At 44.2% G+C, this 27,228-nt stretch overlaps 1 protein-coding gene across 1 annotated transcript in view; it reads left to right on the top strand.

The window, feature by feature from the left end:
* Positions 1-2,773: 2,773 nt before the first annotated feature.
* Positions 2,774-27,228, top strand: part of LOC311116138 (exostosin-1c-like) — a 67,286-nt gene continuing 42,831 nt past the window's right edge. The window contains exons 1-2 of the mRNA XM_084157382.1: positions 2,774-3,655; positions 12,473-13,809. Of these exons, the coding sequence (XP_084013508.1) occupies positions 12,863-13,809 (947 nt within the window). The 5' untranslated portion in view covers positions 2,774-3,655; positions 12,473-12,862. The remainder of the gene's footprint in view (positions 3,656-12,472; positions 13,810-27,228) is intronic.

The following is a 27,228-nucleotide window of genomic DNA, read 5'->3' as shown; positions in this document are numbered from 1 at the left end:
ATCCTGGTTCGAATCCAGGCTCTGTCGTAGCTGGCCGCGACCGGGAGACCCATGGGGCGGCGCACAATTGGTCCAGGGTAGGGGAGGGAATGGCCAGCAGGGATGTAGCTCAGTTGGTAGAGGATGGCATTTGCAACACCAGGGTTGTGGGTTCGATTCCCATGGGGGGCCAGTATGAAAAAAATAATAATAATGTATGCACTAACTGTAAGTCGCTCTGGATAAGAGCGTCTGCTATATGACTAAAATGTAAACTTAACCTTGGAACGATACAGAGAAGTAACCAAACACTTCAAAATTTGATATATGTAACAACTTTGAAATTTTACGTTTGAGAATCATGGATTAACGTCTAATTCTGACGTGAGACTGTGAGAGCTTGTTGCAGGACAGAGAACATGGAGCAGCCTCACAAAGGAGTGAGAGACTGTGAGTAGTTAAATATTTTGAACACAGGGAGGCACAGATGCATAGAAAATGACCAGCATTTGGGTAGGTTATATTCGCAAAGAGACCACCTTGATCATACTGATGACTTGATAATTTTACTCACATGTGCATACAACCCCTCCCCTTCTTTCTTAATTTTGATTGGTAGCACTTTATACCGTAGGTGTACAGACAATGTAATTGACATTGTAACATTGTATGTGTGTGTTTTAATGAACACCAAGTGTGATAAAAGATTGAATTACTGAATTAGTTTTGGCTGTTGTTTAAATTGTGTGAGATAGGCTAGTTGTTTTCAGATTTTTTATTTTCCAGCCTCTTTATTCCTGCTCAAACTAGATTAGCATAAATTATATCACAGACAAACTAAGTATAAAAGCATGGTCTAGAGTTATGCAATGTTTATCTTGAACCCAAATCATTTGCTGACATAGAGACCTTGGGACTATAAGGTTCTATCTGCAATTTTGGTCAAAAATGAGTTATACACATAGAGTTGCTCTTTAGGAGGTCATTCACATGTGAGATATGTCAGATTTGTGAAAAAGTAAATTTACGATGAATAAAATGAGAAATCTGAAAATGCTATCTGCGCAAACACATTTGAACTTGGTGCTATAAGGTTCTATCTGCAATCCAATCACACAATGCTGGGTTGTCAATGAAAAATGATTGTATATAAGGTGATGTACTTATTGAGTCATGAAAGAGGAACAGTTCTGAGATCTGGGACTTGAAAAATATTAATTATCTCAAAACCATATATTTTGCAGGTAGAACCTTATTGTCCCAAGTCCTTGATTATTCATAGGTTCTGGTCCTCTTTTGCAATTACTTGGATCTTTTTCACCACTTTTTCAGAAGATCAGAAGAATGACCATCACTTAAAGGAAAACTCCACGCAAAAACTATAATTTGATATTTGTTTTAGTAATCCATTGTTGACATAGTCCCAAAGTGTTTTGCATGTCAGTAATCAAGTTTTCAAGATATATATTTTTTTTATACAGAAATACAGCCGGTATGATACATTTTGCATCATATGATGCTGTGTTTTGCATCGTATGATACAAAGTGCATCATACCGGCTGTATTTAGGTCTTTTGAAAGTTATCTTAACTTGATTGTTGACATGTAAAACATTTAGGGACTATATCAACAATAGACTAATGAAACAAATACGAAAAGATAGTTTTGGGGTGGAATATTCCTTTAAGCTCTTTATGGTAAAAACAAATAAATAGGCTACAGGTGCCTTTGAGAATGTTTAAGGCCAATTGGAGAGGCATTGCTGTTTTTGTATTTTTCTATATCAATACGAAAACCTACATGGAAGGAGTATTTCACAAAAATTACAAACATTTGTATTGATAACTAGCAAGTAATTAACTGACTTTGGGTGTCAGAGACCAGAAAAATATATCAGTTTACTCATCCAGAGCTAAGCTTTAGCAATGTTGCTAGTTCTCTATAGAATATAGTGTATTTGTCATTTTTGTGAACTATCGCTTTAGCTAGTTCTCTATAAACATTCTGTGCCAGGTAGAACCTTACGGCTGAACCCAGGTGCGTTTGCACCCCCCTAAAAAAACGGATTTCAGGATTTTTATACTCTGCACTGAAGGTACATTTAAGGTGAGGACCTTAATGGGTTATGAAAGAATAATTTACTACAAAATCTGGGATGTGAAAACTTTGATGCTCAATATCTCAGAACTATGCTTTGCACAAATATAGCCTTATAGACCCAAGGTCACGATATTTAGGGATCATTTCAAAGTCGAAGCCATTCTGTGTGTGTAATTCAAAGGTTACAAAGTCCTCCAGTTGCGCGGAACCGCTAGACAGATGTGTGTATTTTCTTTAAATAGACTACAGCTTTGCTCGACGGAGGTACCTCGGCGCCGCGAAAACCAATCACAAACGCAGGGGGCGGGTCGTCTTTGGAACGTTGTGTATGTTAAAAATGGACAATTTATCGCAAATATCCAAATTCCGGTATTGCAGGATAACGTGTGCGTGCATGCGGAGGTGATTTGCAAATGCTTGGCCGAGGAGTGAAAAGGAAATTGCCTGAGAGGGGAACTGCGCTTTGTTTTGCTCCCCTCGGTGAGGGTGAGTTCTCTGTCGGGAGAAAGCAGGCGGAGCGCACTGGAGGTGTCGGCAGCCCTACCCGGAGATAGACTATTATGTCTGTATTTTGTCTTTTCAATAGCCTATATCAATGACTGCATGTTGCACTCCGGAAGTAATAGGATTATTCTCAATCACATAAAACTGTATATGGACAAGTGTTTATAGACAGAATGGTGATCCTGCATGTGATGTCGTGCTCAGTGTCCAAGGGCATTGTGCCTACTGTTCAATATTAATTTCATAAGGGAATGAGCATAGCATAGCCTACGGAGTCCGCATGCTCGGGTCAGTCCCATACTGTCACTGTTGACATTCTACGAGTAGCCTATGAACCCAACCGATGGCAGCGCATTTAAATGCTTGGTCTATTTGTAGCCACAACGATTGTTTATTTCCCCTATGCATTGTTTCTATAGCTTCTACCGAATTGTATCAACGCCCTCGACACACTCATGCTCAGATTAAGGGAGTGCAATACGGGAATGATAGACACCAGGGATAGGCTGTAGTCTATTTCTCATATAGGCTAACCTATACTGCTGGCACGATGAATATTCAAAGAGAGTGAATCATATTAAATAATTTGTTAATTTCCTTGCTGCAGAGAAAGCGTGCGGTTTAATGTGGCTCCAGGTAGGGCGAACACCCAAGTTATGCCACTGTGGAGACGGAGAAAACTGTCATTGTAATCGCAGACATGGGCGGAGGGAATCTCCGTGGTGATTATTATTTTTATGGACGCGCCCGGTGTGTATGTTTGCGCGTGTCAGTCGTGTAACACAATCATGTAATAGAGTTCGTAAATCGAGAGGACAGTCAGTGCGAAGTGCCTCAACGACATCGGGGTATTGATCTACCCTTGTGCGTATAGAAAGGACGCTCAACTTGTACGCAAACACAACGTGCCGCTGTAGCTAGAGGAGCGTCAAGAGAACAGAGGCGAGCAAGCAATGACAGATTTTGTTGACAACTATTGCTGACAAATCACGAAGATTACCGACAAGGACTTACTTTTGAAAGTGGATGAGACTGTCTGCCCGTCATTTCCGTAGGACCACAATAAGTACAGGTAACAACACAATAACCTAGCGGTTAGCGCGTTGGGTCAGTAACCGAAAGGTCGCTGGTTCGAATACCTGAACCGACAAGGTGAAACATCAATCGGTGCCCTTGAGTAAGGCACTTCACCCTAATTTTCTCCAGGGGCGCCGTACTACTATGGCTGACCCTGTAAAACAGCACATTTCACTACACCTATCCGGTGTATGTGACAAAACATCTTTATTTTTTTATTTTTTTACTATTATGCTGTTTGCTTGTTTTCTGAGGGATAAGAATTATGTAAAACATTATGAAGGTTGAATGCTCTGCTTCAGAAATAATCTAATATGGGTGTAATTTTGCATTTGTTGCAATAGAATGATGGCATTTGTAAATTAAATTTCAAATCTATTAACATAACATTATGCATGACCATGTGTGTGTCTTGGAAAGGCCATTAACACATTTTGAGTTGTGATGATGGATGACCCTGTTTTTCCAAGTGTTGAAGCTCAGAGATGCCTTTCTTCGCACTCAGATTGGATACACTGACAGAGATATGAAGCTCAGTATCCCCAATTTCAAGAGAGGTGTCACAACCAATTCAGTTGTGAAGCATTTTGGGTGTAAAATTAAATGGTGACATCCCCTGACAATAATTAATTTATGGTATTGACTGATGAAGTGCAGCCAAGGAGAGGGACATGGTCCGAACTGACGCCCCATAAATAATTAGAAATCAAAACACAAAACCTGTGGAATGATTTCACATTCACTGCTACCAAACAGTAATAGCTTTAAAGCTAGCTGAGGGATGAGCCTGGAGAAATGTAACCACTCTCAAATTCATAGACCGAGCTGCATAGACCGAGCTATGGATGCAAGGTTTGACCATCCGTGATATTAAAATCAGTTTGAAGCATGATTTGAAGCTGTACAGCGTTTGTTTGCATTTACATTGTTTACAAACATTGGAGTAAAACAAGCTTACATTTTGGGTTCTGATGGGAAATGACAGTTGAACTAAGCTCATGAGACAAGTTATATTCTTCAATAATTAATGGGTATATATTATTAATTAGTAAATCCAAAAATGGATGTAGCAACTAAGGATTCTAGCTTCTCTTTCAGGATACTAGTTATTATTTATCCATATTCGGAGAACGTGGTCTAGTAAAGGTGTTGAAAGAATCATCATGCAGATTCAATCTGGACTAGTCTATACTGTATGACTCAGCTTGAGTGTGATACCATGGTATCTAGAGATGTGGATAGGTGATTGAAAGTGACTCGGCTCTCTGCTGCTCTGACAAGGATGTCGGACTCATTGCATCATTTCACACTTAATATATTACCTCATTTTGTATAGTGAAGGACGGGGTACACAATGGAGGCTGGCAGGCTGCTTCTAGAACACAGGAGGTTGGTGGCACCTTAATTGGGGAGGACGGAATCAGTGGAATGGTATCAAATACATCAAACACATAGTTTCCAGGTGTTTGATGCCATTCCATTTGCTCTGTTCCGGCCATTATTATGAGCCGTTCACCCCTCAGCAGCCTCCACTGTTCTGGAATGGGTATCATAATGGAGGAAGCAAAGTTTGAATTATAGAATTGCTGGGCACAGCCATAAAACACTGGCATCCCATAGGCATAAAAATTATTATTTTTGGTCCAGGCCACTCTTACACATCACTCCTTAGAGTCCAACCCCATGGATAAACATTTATTTTTCCCTGGACTGATCATTATGTAGTCGTGAAATTGTCCTTTAGACCTGATCCAAGGTTATGTTTTACTTTCATCCCCCATAGTCAAAGTTTTTTCACTATAATCTGATCCCAGATCTGCATATAGGGGGCATCTTCTGCTTGGAGCCCCATGCAGATAGCATGATAAGTTGTGTTTCATATCCTACATGCTCTGCTGTTTGAGCAGCAATAGTCGTTGCGGAGCTAGCAGCCCTAATTGTTCCAACCCATCTTGTACGTTTGCTTAATCAGCCCTCGTGGCATCGGAGTGAGAGCAGCATATTATGGAGACATAATTAATCAAGCCAGGTTGTAATTATCGTTGAGGCGGTGGGAGGCTAGGCACGGGTCGTTCAGGCTAAAGGTAAACATCTTATTAACCGTGTCAGAGTCTGTCGCAGACTCTCACCACGTAGGGCAACAAGGTTTTATTGGGTAGAAACGCACAGCTATCAAGAAAATGTCCTTATAAAAATACCAGGGCTTAATGAGGTTTATGGTCATTACGGTCCTCAGGTAATCTCTACTAAATGGAACAATTCCACACTACTAGCTCACTGTAGACAGAAAGGAACCCAATTTCTTAACAGCCTTGCTCATGAATAAAAAAGGTGTGTGTGCTGCCTCCATTGTCAAAAACAGCAAAGAGAATCACCTAGACGCCCTTAATGCCTGGGTGCCTTGGGCGTTGGTTGGACTGTTCCTGTTTTCCCTTTTTCCCAAAAGCACTTTCTGAGATGACCGCAGACAAACCACAACCTCAGTCATTCCTGGTCAGGTCTTCCCCACAAACACACACGTCCCCACAAGCACACATTGCATGGCACAATAAGGCTCAGACTAGGAGGCCCCTTGGAATTGCCGCTATGGCTCTCTGGCCTCTAATGACAGAGTCCAGTGTTTAATTTTAGTCTGGCTTCGCCTCTCACCTCACCGCAATACTTGTTTTTCTTTAGGAACAGTTAATTTCCCTGGACTAACGTGTGTCCAGCTTTAGTCCAGTAAACACGTGTGTGTGTGCACAAAAACACACACACACACACACACACACACACACACACACACAGAGCCTACTAACTGAACACGTTGGCAGAAAACAGCCTAACAAGTAGCAGTTCAGGATTTGAGTCTCTGTGTAACTTTATCACGAAGATAGACACTGACTCAGGCATTCCAACTCTGTTCTGAAATAATTTACTTACTATTTTAAAATCAGATGCTGCTGATCTAGTGTCCGTTTATAGTCAAATTTATATACCTACGCAAATCATCTCTGACATAATAGTGTCGCTTCCCCATGCACAGTGGAAATGACTACTTCCTTCAGAGTCCAACGCAAGCTCATTTCAGTTTCTATCAATGCCTTCATACATATTCCCCATCCTGTTACATTTCTGTATTATTGCATCGGAGTTGCAGTCGACGGTTGCTGTGGCAGTCGACGGTTGCTGTAAACACAATCCAATCTACTGATGATTCAATTGCATTTCCTTCGATAGCTGCAGAGAGACTAGTTAGTCTTGTGGGAACAGCAGGCAAAGTTGAGGGCAGGCAGTCCTCGAGGTCCTGAGAGAGGCGATGGAGGGAAGAGCTTTGAGCAGGCCGCTAGTCTAGCTGTCACCCACACTGACTGAAGCCTGTGAACCAACAACAAACCCAGCCAGAGGTGAGGATGCAGTGTAGGCATGGGGGTAGAGAGGTTAGGGTGAGGAAGGGAACTTGGAGCTCATTTGTCTTGATAATAAAGAGATTTCACAAGGCACCTGTAATGTTTACGGTGTGGCTTTTAATGCTCAATGCAAACACACAGGTGACAAGTAGATTTGCTGTATATTTCACTCCCTACTGCTTTGATGACCCATCTACTTCCTTGTGTGTTAGCCTTCCCACAATGCATTGCAGTAAGTATCCTCATCACACATCTCAAAAGTCTTTCTTATTTGAATTCACTACTTACCTGAAAAGGCAAGTCACAGTCATCTCAGGTACCTTACTCTTTCAAGTCTCATGCCTTCTAGTGTGACAAATTACTGAATAATTTTTCGAGGCTGCTTTGCCTGGATTGGGTTTTTAGACAGCTTCCACACCTTCTGTCACCCCATATCTCAAGGCTAAGCTGAAATACTTCACAGATACCTTCTTGATCTGATCTCGAGTCTGACATCAACATATTGGTGGTGGAACTAAAAATGAATCCATTACCCTTCTTTACCATATTTGTCAAAGCTTAATGTCAGACCAGTGATCAACCATAAAAGATGAAGGAAGGAAGAAAGGAAGGACGCGGTCTAAGAGCTTCCAACTAAAACCCTAAAGGTTCACCTCTGTCTGAATCCTGTACTTTCCCTCAGGCTCCTCAACAGGCCATGTTACCTTTCTCAGTGCTAGGCCCCACCATACTGATCCATTCATAATTGATCCGTGACAGTGGATCCACATACTCTCCCGCAACTCTCTTAGCAGGCTACGCAACTCCTTCTCCAAGGTGTGCATGTGTGTTTGTGTGTGTGTGTGCGTGCATGTGCGTTTGTGTGTGTGTGTGTGTGTGCCTGTGTGTGTGTTTATGTACATTTGTATAAAGGCTGTTACATTGTATTGGCCTACATTTATTAGCTAGTGCTCCCAGCGCTAATGGGTTTTCTGTTGTTACTATGGTGAATGCCATCTATTGTTACACTACTGTTTTCGTTTACACAGTACAATAAACAGGATGGCAATTGGGGTTCTATCGTTGCCTTGCATAATGTTGACAGTTGGTTATGGGGATTACTGATAGATGTGGAGGGGCTGGTTGACATTTCCCTGGTTCTTTGGTGGCAGCGTGGAATTTAACTTCTTGGTGTCTTTCATTTTGTGACAATATCTTGGTATTAGTTGGAGAAGAAAGTGAGAATCCATCCTTGTCATTACCAGCATCATTACCATCACGTCACCATCATGACAATGATCATTATCATAACTCCCATACCATTACCAATCACCCTAAACTACAAATCATTAGAGACATTATAGTGCTCGGGTCAGTGGTGGAACCAAAATTATTTTCCAATCGTTCCAAGCAGAACCCTTATATCTTTGGAACAAAAAAATGACATTAACCGGACCTCAAGATTTCAGAATAACGTTTCTGTTCCGGAACACTAGAGATCACTTTCGTTCCGGGTTATGTTTCCGTTCCTCAAAAAATCGGTTTTCGGTTCTGTTCCCTGAACCGGCTCCAACTCCTGGCTCAGGTTGCCTTTTTTCTGTCAGATTGGATATATGTCTTAGCCGTGTGAGAGTATCCTGAGGTAGATTGAGTTTTACTTCAGTAGGAAAGGCAGGGGATATAATGCAGAAAGGAAAATCAATGTCTTAACTAAAGGAGCTGGTAAATTATTGATGAGGACTATGTAATGGGATCCCTAGTGTCTGTTTCTTTACAACTTTGTCAACTTGCCACTGTGCTGTGGGAAAGGAGCTTGGCTGAGCCAAAAACCAACACCCAGAATCTCTATGGCTCTCAGTGAGCTCACTATCTGAGACTACCTGATGTGCACTCACATACATACAGTCGTGGTCAAAAGCTTTGAGAATGACACAACTATTGGTCTTCACAAAGTTTGCTGCTTCAGTGTTATGAGATATTTTTGTCAGATGTTACTATGGTATACTGAAGTATAATTACAAGCATTTCATAAGTGTCAAAGGCTTTTATTGACAATTATATTAAGTTTATGCAAAGAGTCAATATTTGCAGTGTTGACCCTTCTTTTTCAAGACCTCTGCAATCCGCCCTGGCATGCTGTCAATTAACTTCTGGGCCACATCCTGACTGATAGCAGCCCATTCTTGCATAATCAATGCTTGGAGTTTGTCAGAATTAGTGGGTTTTTGTTTGTCCACCAGCCTCTTGAGGATCGACCACAAGTTCTCAATGGGATTAAGGTCTGGGGAGTTTCCTGGCCATGGACCCAAAATGTTGATGTTTTGTTCCCCGAGCCAATGGTTGGGGGAATTTTGGTCTCATCTGACCACAACACTTTCACCCAGTTCTCCTCTGAATCATTCAGATGTTCATTGGCAAACTTCAGACAGGCATGTATATGTGCTTTCTTGAGCAGGGGGACCTTGCGGGCGCTGCAGGATTTCAGTCCTTCACGGCGTAGTGTGTTACCAATTGTTTTCTTGGTGACTATGGTCCCAGCTGCCTTGAGATCATTGACAAGATCCTCCCGTGTAGTTCTGGGCTGATTCCTCACCGTTCTCATGATCATTGCAACTCCACGAGGTGAGATCTTGCATGCAGCCCTAGGCCGAGGGAGATTGACAGTTCTTTTGTGTTTCTTCCATTTGCGAATAATCACACCAACTGTTGTCACCTTCTCACCAAGCTGCTTGGCGATGGTCTTGTAGCCCATTCCAGCCTTGTGTAGGTCTACAATCTTGTCGCTGACATCCTTGGAGAGCTCTTTGGTCTTGGCCATGGTGGAGAGTTTGGAATCTGATTGATTGATTGCTTCTGTGGACAGGTGTCTTTTATACAGGTAACAAACTGAGATTAGGAGCACTCCCTTTAAGAGTGTGCTCCTAATCTCAGCTCGTTAACTGTATAAAAGACACCTGGGGGCCAGAAATCTTTCTGATTGAGAGGGGGTCAAATACTTATTTTCCTCATTAAAATGCAAATCAATTTATAACATTTTTGACATGCATTTTTCAAATAAACCTACCATTAAAATTATAGACTGATCATTTCTTTGTCAGTGGGCAAATGTACAAAATCAGCAGGGGATCAAAAACTTTTTTCCCTCACTGTAGTTGCTCTCGGAGGATGTGTTGTTACCATTCTTTATTCATGGCTGTGTTCCTAGGCAAAATTGTGAGTGAGCCTACTCCATTGGCTGGTCACATGAATGGTCTCAGGATGCTTTACTGTTGGCATGACACAGGACTGATGGTAGCGCTCACCTTGTCTTCTCCGGACAAGGTGTTTTCCGGATGCCCCAAACAATCGGAAAGGGGATTCATCAGAGAAAATGACTTTACCCCAGTCCTCAGCAGTCCAATCCCTGTACCTTTTGCAGAATATCAGTCTGTCCCTGATGTTTTTCCTGGAGAGAAGTGGCTTCTTTGCTGCCCTTCTTGACACCAGGCCATCCTCCAAAAGTCTTCGCCTCACTGTGCATGCAGATGCACTCACACCTGTCTGCTACCATTCCTGAGCAAGCTCTGCACTGGTGGTGCCCCGATCCCGCAGCTGAATCAACTTTAGTAGACGGTCCTGGCTCTTGCTGGACTTTCTTGGGCGCCCTGAAGCCTTCTTCACAAAAATTGAACCTCTCTCCTTGAAGTTGTTGATGATCCGATAAATGGTTGATTTAGGTGCAATCTTACTAGCAGCAATATCCTTGCCTGTGAAGCCCTTTTTGTGCAAAGTAATGATGATGGCACGTGTTTCCTTGCAGGTAACCATGGTTAACAGAGGAAGAACAATGATTTCAAGCACCACCCTCCTTTTAAAGCTTCCAGTCTGTTATTCTAACTCAATCAGCATGACAGAGTGATCTCCAGCCTTGTCCTCATCAACACTCTCACCTGTGTTAACAAGATAATCACTGACATGATGGCAGCTGGTCCTTTTGTGGCAGGGCTGAAATGCAGTGGAAATGTTTTTTTGGGGGATTAAGTTCATTTTCATGGCAAAGAGGGACTTTGCAATTAATTGCAATTAATCTGTTCACTCATCATGACATTCTGGAGTATATGCAAATTGCCATCATCAAAACTGAGGCAGCAGACTTTGTGAAAATTAGTATTTGTGTCATTCTCAATACTTTTGACCACGACTGTACATACATACATACATACATACATACACACACACGCGCGCACACGCAGACAGACACACACACACACAAATAGTCACAAGAGGCCTGCATACAGACACAAATATTCACGAGGCCTGCATAAAGACCCCACCTGATATACACATGGTTTCACATAAACACACACAGACACAATGAGTTGGAAATGTATGTTTTAGTAGTCATTCAATTTACATTCAAAGGTCATTCTGTAGTATCACAATACACTGGTCTAATGAGACAATGCATTGTTGATCAATATCACCCGTATGCATGATAACAGGAGGAACATGTAGGGTGGCCATCAATTCTGCATGGATGGAGAAGGTAGAGGAATGAGAGGTAGAAGAGAGGGAGGGAGGAAGAAAGAGGGAGGAAAAGAGAAAGTGAGGGAGAGCAGGTGAGACCTGAAAGCTGCCTTTGTGTGGCGGCTGGCAGTAGGAACACTGGTCTGCTCTGTGAGGTGTTCCACACACATACACACCACACACACACACTGGGGAGTTTTGGGGGGATGCTTTGGCAAACTTACCGGGTTGATGTTTTCAAATGTAACAAAAAGCCCCTCTCTCCCCACCCCAAGATTAACGGACGTTACACTGCCATAAAGTGGCTGTATTTTCCATTACTTTACAAATCTCCATTTCAGTTGCTAAACGGCTCCCCATTTTCCCATCCACTGCATCTCAACTGTATCTGACGCTGTTCAGCTAGAGCTTGAAGTACATGATAATATCTGAGCTGGCTGCTTCATGTTCGGCACACTAAAACCAAAACACCATGGTTCCAGGACTAGACGTCAATAGCATAACCAGACCAAACATTAAAACTACTTTGACCATTTTCAAATATAGAGAGAGTGTTTTTGTTTTTTTGTTTGTGTCTCGCCAGAGCTGTGTGCTATGCGAACTGAACTGAGCGAGGTCTGTGTTTGAGGAGATTCAATCGTCAAGCGAGTTCTACATAAAGATTTTATCAGGGGGTTTTATAGTGAATATTATGTGAATGAAATTACACGCTGTGTGTACACGCTTCATGCTTATAGTGTATGTTTTGGTTTATACAGTATATCTGCATGTTGGTATAGGGGTGTGTTGTGTGCATTACGTAATGGTGTGTTGCTGAATCATTTCAGACAGTGTTCCTTGACTTGTTCATATGCATAGTGCTGCTGTGCTCTGGCTGTGCTGTTAAGTGCTCCTCGGGTTGTGTACTGAGCTGTGATCTCGTTTTTTTACGTCCTCAGGAGAGACCCGGGAGACAGCGGGCGCCATGAGGAGGCGAGGAGGGCTTGAGAGAGAGGAGACATCGCCCTTCATCATCCTCAGCATCGGGCAGCGCAGGAAGTGCACATACGCGCCACAGCGCCACAGCACCCGAATCTGAGAGAGAGACGAGAGAGAGAAACAGGAGAAAGTGGCTTCAACATCCATTTATTTATCCTCAATGGGCTCAAACTGGATGGGACCAGACTTGGAAGCGACGATGTCCAAGTTACCACACCGTTCTATATTGGATCCTCCTTGTTAGGCCTTCGAAACAACTCGCCCACCGCTGTGAGGCTTATAACTGAGGGGCAGAGAGTGAGAAGGAGAGAGAGAGAAAAAGAGAGAGAAGGAGAGACACTCTGGGCCCCATGCAGGCGCGTAAGAAGTATGTCCTGCTGGGGCTGTGTGCTTGCTGCTGGCTGCTGCTTTTCTACTGGGGCGGCGGGGTCCAGGTCCGTCTCCTCAAGCTGCTGGGGCAGCAGAGGGGCGAGGTGGTGCGTCCCTGGCCCAACTGGACCGACCGGGCCCTCCTGCCGGGCTATGCCCAGCTGGAGGAACTCCAGACGGGGCTGGGTTCCACCGAGTCCCTCCAGCAGCGTCACCAAGCCTGGACGGGCATCTATAAAGACAGTCGCTGCCGCATGGAGACCTGCTTCGACTTTACAAGATGTCGACGTAGAGGGCGTGACGGGTTTAGAGTGTACGTCTACCCGTCGGAGAAGGGCGAGCGCTTGTCGGAGAGCTATCGTAAGATTCTGACGTCTATAGGCGAGTCGCGGTACTACACCACGGACCCTCGCGAGGCGTGTCTCTTCGTTTTGGGGATTGACACTCTGGACCGCGACCAGCTCTCGGGGCAGTTCGTGCCCAACCTAGACGATCGTATCAAAGGTTACCCGCTCTGGAACGAGGGCCGGAACCACCTTATCTTTAACCTGTACTCGGGCACCTGGCCCAACTACACCGAGGACCTGGGCTTCAACATCGGCCAGGCCATCCTGGCTAAAGCCAGCATCAACACAGAACACTTCAGGCCCGGGTTCGACGTCTCCATCCCCCTGTTCTCCAAGGAGCACCCCCTGAAGGGGGGCGAGAGGGGCTGGTTGGTGCGAAACACGGTGCCCCCACGCAGGAAGTACCTATTGATGTTCAAAGGGAAGCGGTATCTAACGGGCATCGGCTCGGACACCCGTAATGCCCTGCATCACATCCATAATGGGAAGGACATCGTGTCCCTCACCACATGCCGTCACGGGAAGGACTGGGAGAAACACAAAGACGCCCGCTGTGACCATGACAACCTGGAGTATGAGAGGTAAGTTAGGTTCCTAAGGGGCAGAATGGCGAATCCTAACTTCCAATTCAGTTAGTCACTCATTGACATCAATGCTTGACTAAGTGAAAATAATTAAACTTAAGTGGAAGTTAGGATTCTCCCCTTAGGGAGGGTTATTATTGTGAGGTTGTGTCATAACTTGTGTTCAGTTTCATCAGGAATACTCTTTGGGCTTGTACTTGTATTGCTTTGTTTTTACTGGGCGTTTATTGCAGCCCTTAGATCTTGGGCTTTTATGAGATAGATTTTCTCTCTCTCATCTAAACTGAGGTCTTCTTCTGGTTATTTTCTCTGTCTTTTACAGTTACTATTCCAGTTATCTTGTTAAGCTTATTGAGTGTTGGTTGTGTGTTGTGTTAGATTTACAGAACAGAGTGTGGTCCTGGCTGTGTAAGATCTTGGTGTAGAGTTTACACCCCTTAAAACAAGTCAACATCCAAAGACCAATAGATTGTTGCAGTATGTGCTCAACGTTCTGAAAAGGTTCTGAAACCTCCTGAGAAGAAGTGTATTCATCCATGTATAGAGGAGCGGTGTCACGGTGGAAAGAGTGTGATTGAAGAGAGGGAAAGTTGACTGGAATAAGAATAGCAGTTAATAGTCACTTTAACTCTACCCACATGTACATATTACCTCAATTATCTCGGCTAACCTGTGCCCCGCACATTGACTCTGTAGCGGTACCCCTTGTATATAGCCTCCCTACTGTTATTTTATTTTACTGCTGCTCTTTAATTATAATTTTTTACTTATCCATTTTTTACTTAACACTTATTTTTCTTAAAATGGCATTGTTTGCTAAGGGCTTGTAAGTAAGCATGTCACTGTAAGGTATACACCTGTTGTATTCAGCGCATGTGGCAAATACAATTTGATTTGATTTGAATAGGGGGAGGCTATCTTTTCATGTAGCTTCCAACAAAGTACACCCGTAATCTGGTCCTGGTCGGATACCTCTAGAATGAGGGCGAGAGGAGGGCCCTGTTTTAGCAGTTGTAATCTGGCCAGGGCATAGCTACCTTTCTGGGTTGTTTACATTGGGCCAGTGGTGAAGGGAAGGGGACGGAGCTCCCACTCAATACTGTATGAATGAGCTCATTTATTCCACACATAACAAACAGTCTGCTCAAACATCAGGGGGTGTGGGGGCTTATATTATATGATGGCAGTTTAGATTTGGATATGGTGAGGGGTGCATGGAGTGGGGGTGAGGTTTGAGAGACTGCAGCAGTGTGGAAGAAAAACACGAAGCGTTTAAAAGATATAATGTGTGTAGCGCTTTTTTCTTCTCCCTCTGTGTTGGAAATGGGGTACGGACGGGGGCCTCGGAGTGTGAAGAGGTGCAGGAGGATGTTGATGGTGGGGGCTGGGTATTACATTGACCTCTCTCTGGCTCTCATATCCCGAGGAGTGTGTGGGCTTTTCGGGAATAAAATGAGAACCATGCATTGAAATGGAGTCAGAATGAATGAAATGAAAGCATGACAATATAAACGTCTCATGAAGCTGAAGGAGTCTGAGAATGAGGTTAGGTAACAAATCCCACCCTCCAAGGCCCTCTGTCCCTCTCTTTCTCTCGCTCTCTTTCTCCATCTCCCTCTGTCTTCTCCCTCTCTTTTTCTTCTCCCCCCTCTCTCTGTCTCTCGTTCTCTCTCTACCTCTTTCTCTCAATGTCTCCTTCTTTCTCATTCTCCCCCCGCCTTCCCTCCTCTCTGTTTATCCTGTCCTCTTTGGCTGTGGGCTCAGGCAGTCTGCAGCCTCTTAGCAGGTTGTACCAGGTTAATGAGCCCATGCATCTGGTCCACCAACAGATTAACCCAGGAGGACCTGGGACTACACAGGGTAGTGAGGGGGGGTTGTAAATTAAGTAATGGAGAGCGAAACATAGACAGAGAGAGGGAAGGATCACGAGAGGGGGATGAATGGGATTGCAGGACAGGCAAGACATGGGGGTTTGATAGAGGGAGAGGACAGATAGAGGGAGGATCGAAGAGGGGGAGGAAGGGAGAGAGGCAGACAGCAGAGGAGATGAAGAAGAAGAAGAAGATGATGATGATGATGATGAGTCTTCAGGCAGGGAAAGGACCCAGAAAGAAAGGGTGACAAATCGAGAGGAGGGAGAGAGGGGGAGGCTTAACGGCCTAGTCTCCATTTTTTCTTACTTTGGAGGATTCTCTGAGAAAGGAAAGAAAAACCTGCATTGTAAGGTGAATGTAAATGAGGGAGTGTGTGAAAAGAGAGGAGTGGAAATGGAGCAGGGAGTTTCAGGAGACACATACATACAAAAACACACACATACATACAAACACACACACATACTAGTAGAACACTTCATAGAGTTACTTTAGTCATAGTTGAAGCGCTACGGTTGAGGTATAAGTATCAGGGGCGTGGGGAGGGAGGAGTGGGGTGCAATGGCAAAATGATGTACCTCTCCATTCAGCTTAAACAGTTGTTCTACTGCCAATGTTTGTCTATTGAGATTGCATGGCTGTGTGCTCAATTTTATACACCTGTCAGCAACGGGTGTGGCTAAAATAGCAGAATCCACTAATTTGAAGGGGTGTCCACATACCTTTGGCCATGTAGTGTGTGTATATAGTACAGTAAAGGACAACATCATTATTACATGGATAATGCATTATAGGAATTATATCTGAAATAGTTGTGATTTTTCTATAAATGAACTGAAACTATGAATGGTCCTGACTCCTACATAATAAGAGATGTCATGAATTGTACTGTAGTTATACTGTTTCTGCAGTTCGACCATAGGTGTGTACTTGCATGCATGCTTGTGTAAGTGTGTTTGAGTGGGTGGATTTGTGTGTGTGTGTGCGTGCATGTGTGTTTTTGTGAGTGCATATGTGTATGCCTTCGTGTGTGTGTGTATAATTGTGTGTGTGTTGGGATGTTGGCAGGCCCTAATAAGAAATCCTACACCCCACTGTAATTAGGGGCTGTGAAATTGTACCCCTGGAGAGCATGTGGTCTGTGCGGCTCGTGTTCCAGTCCAGAACAAACTTCTCTGTTTGTGTCTCTAAAAAAAGGTGAAATGAGACTTCAAGTTCTCTCTCTTTCTCGCTCCCGTTTTCCTTTCATTTTTCCTCTTCCAGTCCTGCTCTCGCTCTCCCACACTCCCGTCTCTCTCCCTCTGTCTCTGTAAATTTGTTCTCAACCTCCATCCCTAGCTCTCTCTCCCACACTCTCCTTCCCTTTGCCCTCTTCCAGTCTCTCTCTCTCCCACACTCCTGCACTCCCTTCTCTCACTCTTTACTTCCTCTTGAACTCTACTCTTACTGTAAGTTCTTCTTCCCATCAGTCTACTCCCTCTTTTTGATTTATGCTTTTTTTAATCACCGCCCCTCCCTCTTTTTAACATTGAACTTATTTAACAGCATTGCTGTGCTGACAGCAGTAAACACACTCATGCACACACACATACACACATCCTGCCTACACTTTCCACTCTTCCCACACTCATGCGTTAATCATGCATGTCTGCACGGACACGCGCTCATGGACAGTCACGCGCGCACCCCCCCGCCTTTTACAGGATGGCATAAGACAAGCCAACCAAAGGTTATGGGAGGGATTGAGAAGGTCTTGCCCTCTCTGAGTCAAACAGGGTCGTGTTTAATACAACTAATAAGAGATGTCGACCAGTGACCTCTCTTTTGCTCTACTGCCCCCTATCAGTAAGCTGACCTCATAGCACCTAGTGGTGGTACCATGTGGTTGCATGTTATTATGTCTGGTTGCTGCTCAGATGGCTGTCTCTTTTGTCTGGTAAACACCTTCTTTTGAAATGCTAAACAGAATCAGTTATGCTTAGCAAAAATTTTTTGACTTGTTTGCAGTCCCACATTTGCATATTTTGTTACCTTTAAATGTTCTGGTAAGAAAGACTGAGAACATAGGCTCTCTCTTACTAGCTCTAGTGCAGACACCCCTTACTCTTTGCATTTAGCTATCCCTCTCCTTTAGACCTGTGTATATTGAGTGGGAGAGTCCAGCCTGTCAGGTTGTCAGGTGCCTCTCAGGTTCCTGATGCGGATCCGTTTGGCCCCGGGGGGCCCACGCTGTCTTACCACGCTGTCTTACCACCAGCCCACGCCGGGGCCCCTGGCTCTACTAGTGTGGATGTCCTTAATGGGGGCCCATTCACCAGCCTAATCGGGCCCTTTATCCAGCCTGGCCAGTGCCACGGCGATCATAGCGGGAAAAGCCCCCGGCGTCCTCACTCGCTTTTGTCCGAGCCAACTGGAGCAGAAAGCCTTTGACAATATAGGATAGGAGATAGAGAGAGGGGGACTCCTGCCTTCTGCTGATAAGACTCTCCTCCCTCTCTCGCTCTGTTTTTCGCTTGTTTACCCGTTTTGATATCCTCCACTTGACCTTGTGAACCCACAACTCTGTATCCGGAGATTATGGATGGTAGGGATTAGGGAAAAGGTGAAAGCAAATGCTCCTTACACTATATGTTTATTGTTCCATACAATTAGGTGAAGTTGACCTTTTAGCAAGTCTTGTCTTTCAGAAATGTCAAGACAAAAAAAGAATACATTTATTAAATATACATGTAAAAGTATTAATTAGTAATTTTTTTTGGCCATCTATGAGGGAAAAGAGGATTCCCTAGACTGCTTTAAACCATTGGTCTTAATGTCCCATTGGGTAGCTTTAGTCTTTGACAGACGGCTAGGGTCATGGTTCAGAGGCTATTCACTAATATACAGTCTGGAATTAGGGTTAAATTGGGATTTAAAAGGGGTGGATTTAACCCCCCAAACTGGGTTAACTTTCTAATGTGATTTTCCACTTTATGATTCAGCTATGTACATATAGGTAGGGGTAAAGTGACTAGGCAAGAGGATAGATGGACAGTAGCAGCAGCGTACGTGGTGAGTGTGAATGTGGGTGTGGCGTCAGTATGCGTGTGTATGTGTGCTATGTATGTGTGTGTTGGGATGTCGGTGTAAGTATGTTTCAGTGTGTGGCTAGACTAATGAGTTCCACTGTTCAACTCTTATTTAATGATAGCCTGGGAGCTAGCTGAGGCTGGTTTGGTGTGAGTCCCTTTTCTCTCTGCTACACCTATGATGACTGGCTGCCGCTCCCAGCTGCTCGCTCTGGAACCGTCTACTAGGTATAGACTGTTTAAATGCTATACTGAAGCTGGGCTATAAGGGCTCTCGGGATGTTATTATTATTATTATTATTATTATTATTATTATTATTATTATTATTAGGTGGGTGCTTACATTTATCCTATTTCATGTATACAGTTTTTTGCATATCCCACTCCCCCTGAGACACCCTCGGAGAGTGGGGTCACGGCCAGGTATCAGCCATTATTGACTGCGACCCTGGGACAATTAGGGTTAAGTGCCTTGCTCAAGGGCACAACGACAGATTTTTCACTAAGTCAGCTCGGGGATTCGAACCAGTGACCTTTCGGTTACTGGCCCAAAGCTAGGCTACGCTTCTGGGCTCAAACTAGCAATTTTTCTTCATGTTGTCCTATAGAGGACCGACCACACATCGCAATGATATGTATTTGAAACCTGCTTTGTTACACTGTGCTCCCTATACCTCAGTTTGCATGTTGTTTTCAGAGAACATTTGAATTGCTTTATTCTCTGCCTCTTACCTTTACATAATACACCCAGCCAACACACTATGCCCTTCCCACTGCCCCTACAAACCACCTAGCCTATTTCAGTCATTTTCTTCACTCTTCACACGCCCTTCCCTCTGACCCTACACCCTACATTACAAGCAGTCTCCACTATCAACTTCCTAGCCAACTCCATTCATAGCTCCATTCCTAGGACTATCCCTTGCTTGGCATCCACTACTATTACTACTACTGCTACTCCTTCACCCAATACCCATGTCTCTGGATCCACACCCACTCCTCATATCCCACTCTCACACCCCAGTTCAGGTTACCCACACCTTGGCCAGATTGCCCATCCTTGTCCCTGTGTTTCCAGCTGTCCCCTGGTTGTCACCCCTGTCCCAGCGGACCCACCATCCTGTCCGGTGTAGTCAGGCTGGCAGGGCTGCAGTAACCAGAGCCTGTGCCTCTCTCTTTCTGTTGCAATGAGTCTCTTGCTCTCTTTCTGACACCCTCTTCCATTCTCTTGCTTTCACGCTCTCTCCTGCTATTTCTCTTGGCTTTCAGCTTCTCTGCCCCTTCTCCCTCTCTCTCTCTCGTTCTCTCTTGCACTCTCTCTGTTCCTCCCTTTCTCTTTATCTACCCCATCTCTTTTTCCCCTCTGTCTCTCCCCCGATATCTGTCTCTGCCCTGTCTTTCTTTCTCTTTATTCCTCTCTCTCCCTCTTGTCTTCACACACACATTCTCTCTCTGTCCCTCTCTCTCTCTTTCCTCTCTATGGCTGTAATATGATCAGGTGCAGTGAGTGAGCTGTCTCCACTCCAGTAAATGCATTAGTCCTGTCTCCTCTCCCCGTCCACTAGCTAGACTACTCAACTACCCCCAGTCAGACCCCAGTGTGGCTGGAGGGATGGACAGCCGGGTCACAAGGCCAGAGCCATTCCAGGAATGGACTTTATCGCTTCTGCAAACACACACACATACACAGATAGGTAGATAGAAATGTGTGCATAACACACATGCCCTAAGCAGGAAAATACACATTTAGGTGAACACACACTCATGCACGCACTCACATACAGACACGTATGCGCTCTCTCACTCACTCACTCACTCACTCACTCGCACGCACACAAACGTTTGTTTTACTATCCTTGTGGGGACCAAACAGTTGATTCCCATTCAAAATCCTATTTTCCCTAACCCCTAAACCTAACTCTAATTCTAACCCTAATTGTAACCCTAAACCTAACCCTTAAGCCTAAAATAACCCTTTTCCTTGTGGGGACCGATGAAATGTCCCCACTTTTCCTTGATTTACTATCTTTGTGAGGACTTCTGGTCCCCCACAAGGATAAGAAAGCCAAAAACACACACACACTCCATCACTGCTCCTAATAGGGTGTAGGCTGACAGACAGAGCCAGACTCCCTTCGTCAGCACAGTGAATCTATATTCATTCACTAGCTCCACCGTGCCCTAGAGACGAATGAACTAGAGAGAATCCATAGATCCAATAAACCCACTGATCTATTAAGAAACCTTCTCTGGAATGAAATCTAGAAATCTATACTGCATGGATCCCTCCCCTGCAGAATGGATTAGATAACCTACTCCTTATGTTGTCCTAATGTTATGGCTATCAGTTTGCCACTACTGCAGTGGTAAGCATTTAGGTAATGTTGTTAGTGCAGCATAGAGCATAGAGCATAGATCGTTTCCTGGTTCTCTTATCAGTAAATCACCTATTCAGTCCTGCTGTTTTAGCCTGTAGCATTTAGCTTCAGTGGAAGCACCAGTTGTATGCAATGAATCAAGAAGATTGAATAAGCATGTCTTTGTGAAATACCACAGTAGAGAGATACAGTCTTAGTTAATAACTCATACTTACAGTACAAATATAATAGGGCTATTAGCTGTGTGGTAGCCTCCAAATTAACTTCATTAACCCTTGCAGTACCCCTTCCCTCTGGGTGGGAATGGAATGGGTGTGCTCGCTGCTGATTGGCTGGTGTCCTGCCTGTTATCTGGAATGTCTCTGTCTTTCTGTCTGTCTGTTAGGAGAGACGGAGTGGGGATACCAATCCATCATAAAGTGGCTACAAGCTCCACTTCGTTAATCTACGTGTGTGCGTGCACGTGGGTGGATGTGTTTCTTGGGGGGCAGCAGACTCTTTTCGTTGCGTTCCACCCAGAGAGGAAGTCCGCCTTGTATAGTGTTTATCCACTAGGGGGCTTGGAGAGCTAGAGTAGCTTACCAAGCAAGAGGGGCCGAGGCACTCTTTTTAACTAGCTAGCGACAATGTTTGAACATCCGGATCCGGTGTTATATGCCTGTTTACAAATGCTAGTCTGGTGTTCTATGCTTTACGACACTACTTTTTAGCCACAGAAGCAAACATGTCTCTTTTTGAATTGAACTGCTGTTACTACTCAGGAGGAGAAGAAAAATAAGACTGAGAAAATGGCAAGTTCGTCCACACTACAAGAGGGGACGATGGAGAATACACGTCTCTTGTCCAACCTATGCGAAGCATTGACGAGGAAAGACATTTTCAATACATTCGGATGTCGGTTTGATGACATGCTTCAGCGGTTTGCCCCTCGCATCTCGCACAAGCGAACTCACAGCTCTCCCGTAAGTGCTGCAGAAAGTCTGTGACCATTCGGTTTTTGGTGAGTGGCAGCACACAGCAAAGTATCGCTACGAGTTATAACTTATAAACTAGGAATCTCGACAGTTTGTGCAATTGTCGCGTATGTGTGCCAGGCTATCTGGACTGTCCTGAAGGAGGATTTTGTTGCTTATCCCTCCGTGGCACAATGGGCAGAAATTGGCAGAGATTTTGGGGATCGTTGGAATTATCCATTTTGTGCAGGACCTGTCAACGGAAAACATGTTAGGATCCGAGATCCAGCAAACTCGGGCAGCGATTACTACAAGGGCTTTTTCTCAATGGTCCTGATAGCAGTCTGCGATGCAAGGTACTGACCATATCCAGGTAAGATACGCTAAATACATGTGACTATATACATATGATGTGAAAAATATACCAATATAGACGTTGTAATGATATGCCTCAAATAAAAGTGATCTGGCATCCCAATAAGAGGATGGGGGCCTATGTCCAAAGCATAGGCTACAAAGTTGTTACAGTACACAATTGATAGCCTTCATGTTACTGTTCATTACTAATGGAAACATTTGTTTTATTCATAGGTTCTTCTGGCCTTGATGACGCCAAGAAGATCTACAACTACTGCCACTCAAGAGCCAGAAGAATTTCAGAGAACTGCTTTGGGTTCCTTGCTGCAAGATGGAGGATCCTGGGACGAACCCTTGAGGTTGCCCCAGAGAAAGCTGAGACCATTGTGAAGGCCTGCATGACCCTCCACGACTACCTTTGCACCACAGACACATCAACACGGTACATTCACTCCACGTTTGACCACTCCACACCCACTAGGGACCTGCTTCCAGGAGAGTGGAGACAGGTGGCACAAGGAAACACCAGCTTCCTGGACCTAAGAAACATGTCGACAGACAAGGCAACCAGAGTTGCTATAGACATGCGCAACAACCTCAAAGACTACTTCCTCACGCCAGCAGGTCAATTGTCTTTCCAGGATGCTGCTATCACGTATGGCATCCTACAGTAAATGTTGGAGTGTGGTTTGGAAAACATGTGCACACATACGTTCTCTTCTTCTGGTTGACGGTTTGTGTCATGTTGTGAGCTACACACTTGGTTTTGCTGTTTGGATTTAACTGTCATATCACAATAAAGAGTACTATGATGACTCACTTCATCCTTGTTTTAGTTTTTCATAATTTTTTTTTGTGAGGGTAGACCCTCAAGACATTTACCTAACCTTGTGTTATGTGTAGTGGCCTTTCAATGGAGACCTTCCTGCTTTGGTACATGGGTGAGTGTCCAGCTGTACAGTCGTAGTCAAAAGTATTGGTCTTCACAAAGTTCGCTGCTTCAGTGTAATTAGATATTTTTGTCAGATGTTACTATGGTATACTGAAGTATAATTACAAGCATTCCATAAGTGTCAAAGGCTTTTATTGACAATTACATTAAGTGCAAAGAGCCAATATTTGCAGTGTTGACCCTTCTTTTTCAAGACCTCTGCAATCCGCCCTGGCATGCTGTCAATTAACTTCTGGGCCACATCCTGACTGATGGCAGCCCATTCTTGCATAATCAATGCTTGGAGTTTGTCAGAATTTGTGGGTTTTTGTTTGTCCACCCACCTCTTGAGGATCGACCACAAGTTCTCAATGGGATTAAGGTCTGGGGAGTTTCCTGGCCATGGACCCAAAATGTCGATGTTTTGTTCCCAGAGCCACTTAGTTATCACTTTTGCCTTATGGCAAGGTGCTCCATCATGCTGGAAAAGGCATTGGTCGTCACCAAAGTGTTCTTGGATGGTTGGGAGAAGTTGCTCTCGGAGGATGTGTTGGTACCATTCTTTATTCATGGCTGTGTTCTTAGGCAACATTGTGAGTGAGCCCACTCCCTTGGCTGAGAAGCAACCCCACACATGAATGGTCTCAGGATGCTTTACTGTTGGCATGACACAGGACTGATGGTAGCGCTCACCTCGTCTTCTCCGGACAAGGTGTTTTCCGGATGCCCCAAACAATCGGAAAGGGGATTCATCAGAGAAAATAACTTTACCCCAGTCCTCAGCAGTCCAATCCCTGTACCTTTTGCAGAATATCAGTCTGTCCTTTATGTTTTTCCTGGAGAGAAGTGGCTTCTTTGCTGCCCTTCTTGACACCAGGCCATCCTCCAAAAGTCTTTGCCTCACTGTGCATGCAGATGCACTCACACCTGCCTGCTGCCATTCCTGAGCAAGCTCTGCACTGGTGGTGCCCCGATCCCGCAGCTGAATCAACTTTAGTAGACGGTCCTGGCGCTTGCTGGACTTTCTTGGGTGCCCTGACGCCTTCTTCACAACAATTGAACCTCTCTCCTTGAAGTTGTTGATGATCCGATAAATGGTTGATTTAGGTGCAATCTTACTAGCAGCAATATCCTTGCCTGTGAAGCCAATGATGACGGCACGTGTTTCCTTGCAGGTAACCATGGTCGAAATAAAAAGCACAAAAAAAGAATCTTGCAAGTAGTAGAAGCGAAGTAGCAGAACATCCATCTCTTCGAAGTTTATACCAGAAGGGATACCGGAAAATATGTGATGTAGACACAGGGGCGGGACTTCCGTTGCTAAAATCACTCAATGCTGCCCCTCAGTCTTCGCAAGGAATGATACGTCGGGTCTCAATTTCCAGGTAGGAAAATATTGCGTCGAATGACAAGGAGCCGCCGCTTTTGGGACGAAAAACGACATTGCAGCACTGCGCTACGCTCTGTCGGCCCTGTTTGCGCATTGTCCATAGACCCCTATAGAGGGGGGAGAGGGATAAGGAGTGTGTATGTGGGAGTGTGTGTGTGAGAGAGAGAAACAGAAAGAATGAGATATGATAGAGGAATTGGATGTGCAAGTGTGTGTATGAAAGAGAAAATGAAAGAGTGTGAGAGCGAGAGCGGGAGGGAGAAGGAGAGAAAGTAGGCCTACATGACTGTGCCAGAAAGAGAAAAATAAATACTGTCTGCTCTTTCTATCTTTTCTCTCTCCTCTCCTCTTCTCCTTATGGTAATGCAGCATTGATCCTTATACTGTCTGCTCTTTCTCTCTCCTCTTCTCCTTACGGTAATGCAGCATTGATCCTTATACTGTCTGCTCTTTCTCTCTCCTCTCCTCTTCTCCTTACGGTAATGCAGCATTGATCCTTATACTGTCTGCTCTTTCTCTCTCCTCTTCTCTTCTCCTTACGGTAATGCAGCATTGATCCTTATACTGTCTGCTCTTTCTCTCTCTCCTCCTCTTCTCCTTACGGTAATGCAGCATTGATCCTTATACTGTCTGCTCTTTCTCTCTCCTCTCCTCTTCTCCTTACGGTAATGCAGCATTGATCCTTGCTGGGAAAGTTGCAGCTACAGTACTTCCCTGATCTTTAAACCCTGTCTATGCCTAGTGCTGATTGCAGTTGATCCTTAATGCTCCTGCTCTGATGCTCTCCCTGCTCTCTTAGCTGGAGAGGAGACCCTAGTGAGAGAAATGTTTAACCAAACCCCCACTCCTCTAATGTAGGAGTGCAGAGGAAACCAGTAAGCTGGCAACCCAGTTGTAGAAACAATCTGAGGGTTTTCTGAAATGTTAGTTCTAGTGAAACATTTTGATTTGCTAAGAATCGGCACTAATGAACTGTCAGTTTTATATATTACCCCTGTATAAATTACCCCTGCTGGAAAGAAATATGCAAATAAGCACTGTTCCAAATGTTCAGTTACAGTAATTTGGCCTTTAATTAGTACGGTTCAACCTTGAACTTATACTTTGAACTTTCAATTCAAAGCTATGATTGAAGTATGGCAATGTACAGAAACAAACACGGTCTCCATATTGCCCAAACCGTCTTCCAACACAAACAACCCTGGTAAAAAACAGATCCAGGTGAAACTTAAAGTCTCCATTTCCTTTGATGTCACTTTCACGCGCCGTTTGATGTTATGGGAAGCAATTTACATGCCTATCAAGAGCAGAAAGTGGGTTTTGATGAATTTATCAAGAAAGATACTATGGCCACTTGAATGAAATGGACTGTGGTATAGTGCTTTAGCTCCAGTGAGACTATGGGTGTTTTGTGGTGGTCGTCGGAGACTGTGTTTACTATTGTCTGGCTCTGACTGAGGCATGACATTTGAAAAATGCTACATGGAAATCGTCTCTGTGGTAACCTTCTCTCTGCTTAGCAGCAGCAGCTCACAGACTGTAGCTAAATCAGAGTTGGCTAAAAGGAAATGGTTTTCTTTCTTCTTGATGTTTTGTTTTCTGGTCCCCAACTCATCTGATAGGGCTGGGTGGGAAATGAATGACGTTTATAAGTCCTATCTAACTTTCCCTGATTTTAGTTGTTGAGGGCGTAGCCTTAGACTGCTAGGTTGTGTCCTACCAAGTAAGATTGGCCCAGTCCAAAACCAGCACTTAGCCCCTTTCCCTAGCCCTTGTCCCTTTGCAGATCTGCAAGAATGGAAAGGTATAAGCAACAGTTAAGGGTCAACCTAGCTATGGATTGTGCTTACATCTATCCAATACTTTCAGATCTGCCAACATGAAAGGGGAAGAAGGGGCTTGGGGTTGTTTTCCCACCGACTGGGCCGTACTATATCTATTATTCCTATTAAAATGAAAACACATTTTATTTGTCACATGCTTCGTAAAACAACAGGTGTAGACTGACAGTGAAATGCTTACTTATGGGCCGTTCCCAACAATGCAGCGGGAAGGAAAATAGAGAAATAATAGAAAAGTAATAACACGTAATAATAAATGCACAATGAGAAACAATAACTTGGATATATACACGGGGTACCAGTACCGAGTCAATGTGCGGGATATGAGGGAATTGAGGTAGATACAGTATGTACATATAACTAGGAATAAAGTGACTAGGCAACAGGCTAGATAATATTGAGTCTTGGCCCCTGCAAGACTCAATTCTCATAGGCTCAGGGCCGGTTCCGTGCATGCCCGTCAACTTGTCAAACTTAATTAACCACTAATCTCTCATCTGTCAGCTAGAAAGCGGGAATTGGATGAATCTCAAGCTTCTCTCCTCTTTGTACTTGTTCCCAAGAGCTTTAGAGACCCAACCAGATAAAACTCACGCCCTCATTCTTGAGCGCCTTTTGCGAACGTCA

The sequence above is a fragment of the Coregonus lavaretus genome (assembly GCF_964263955.1).
Source record: "Coregonus lavaretus genome assembly, chromosome: 3".
Classification (NCBI taxonomy): domain Eukaryota; kingdom Metazoa; phylum Chordata; class Actinopteri; order Salmoniformes; family Salmonidae; genus Coregonus; species Coregonus lavaretus.
The sequence above is the reverse complement of the archived record's forward strand: the minus strand, read 5'-3'. Positions and strand labels throughout refer to the sequence as shown.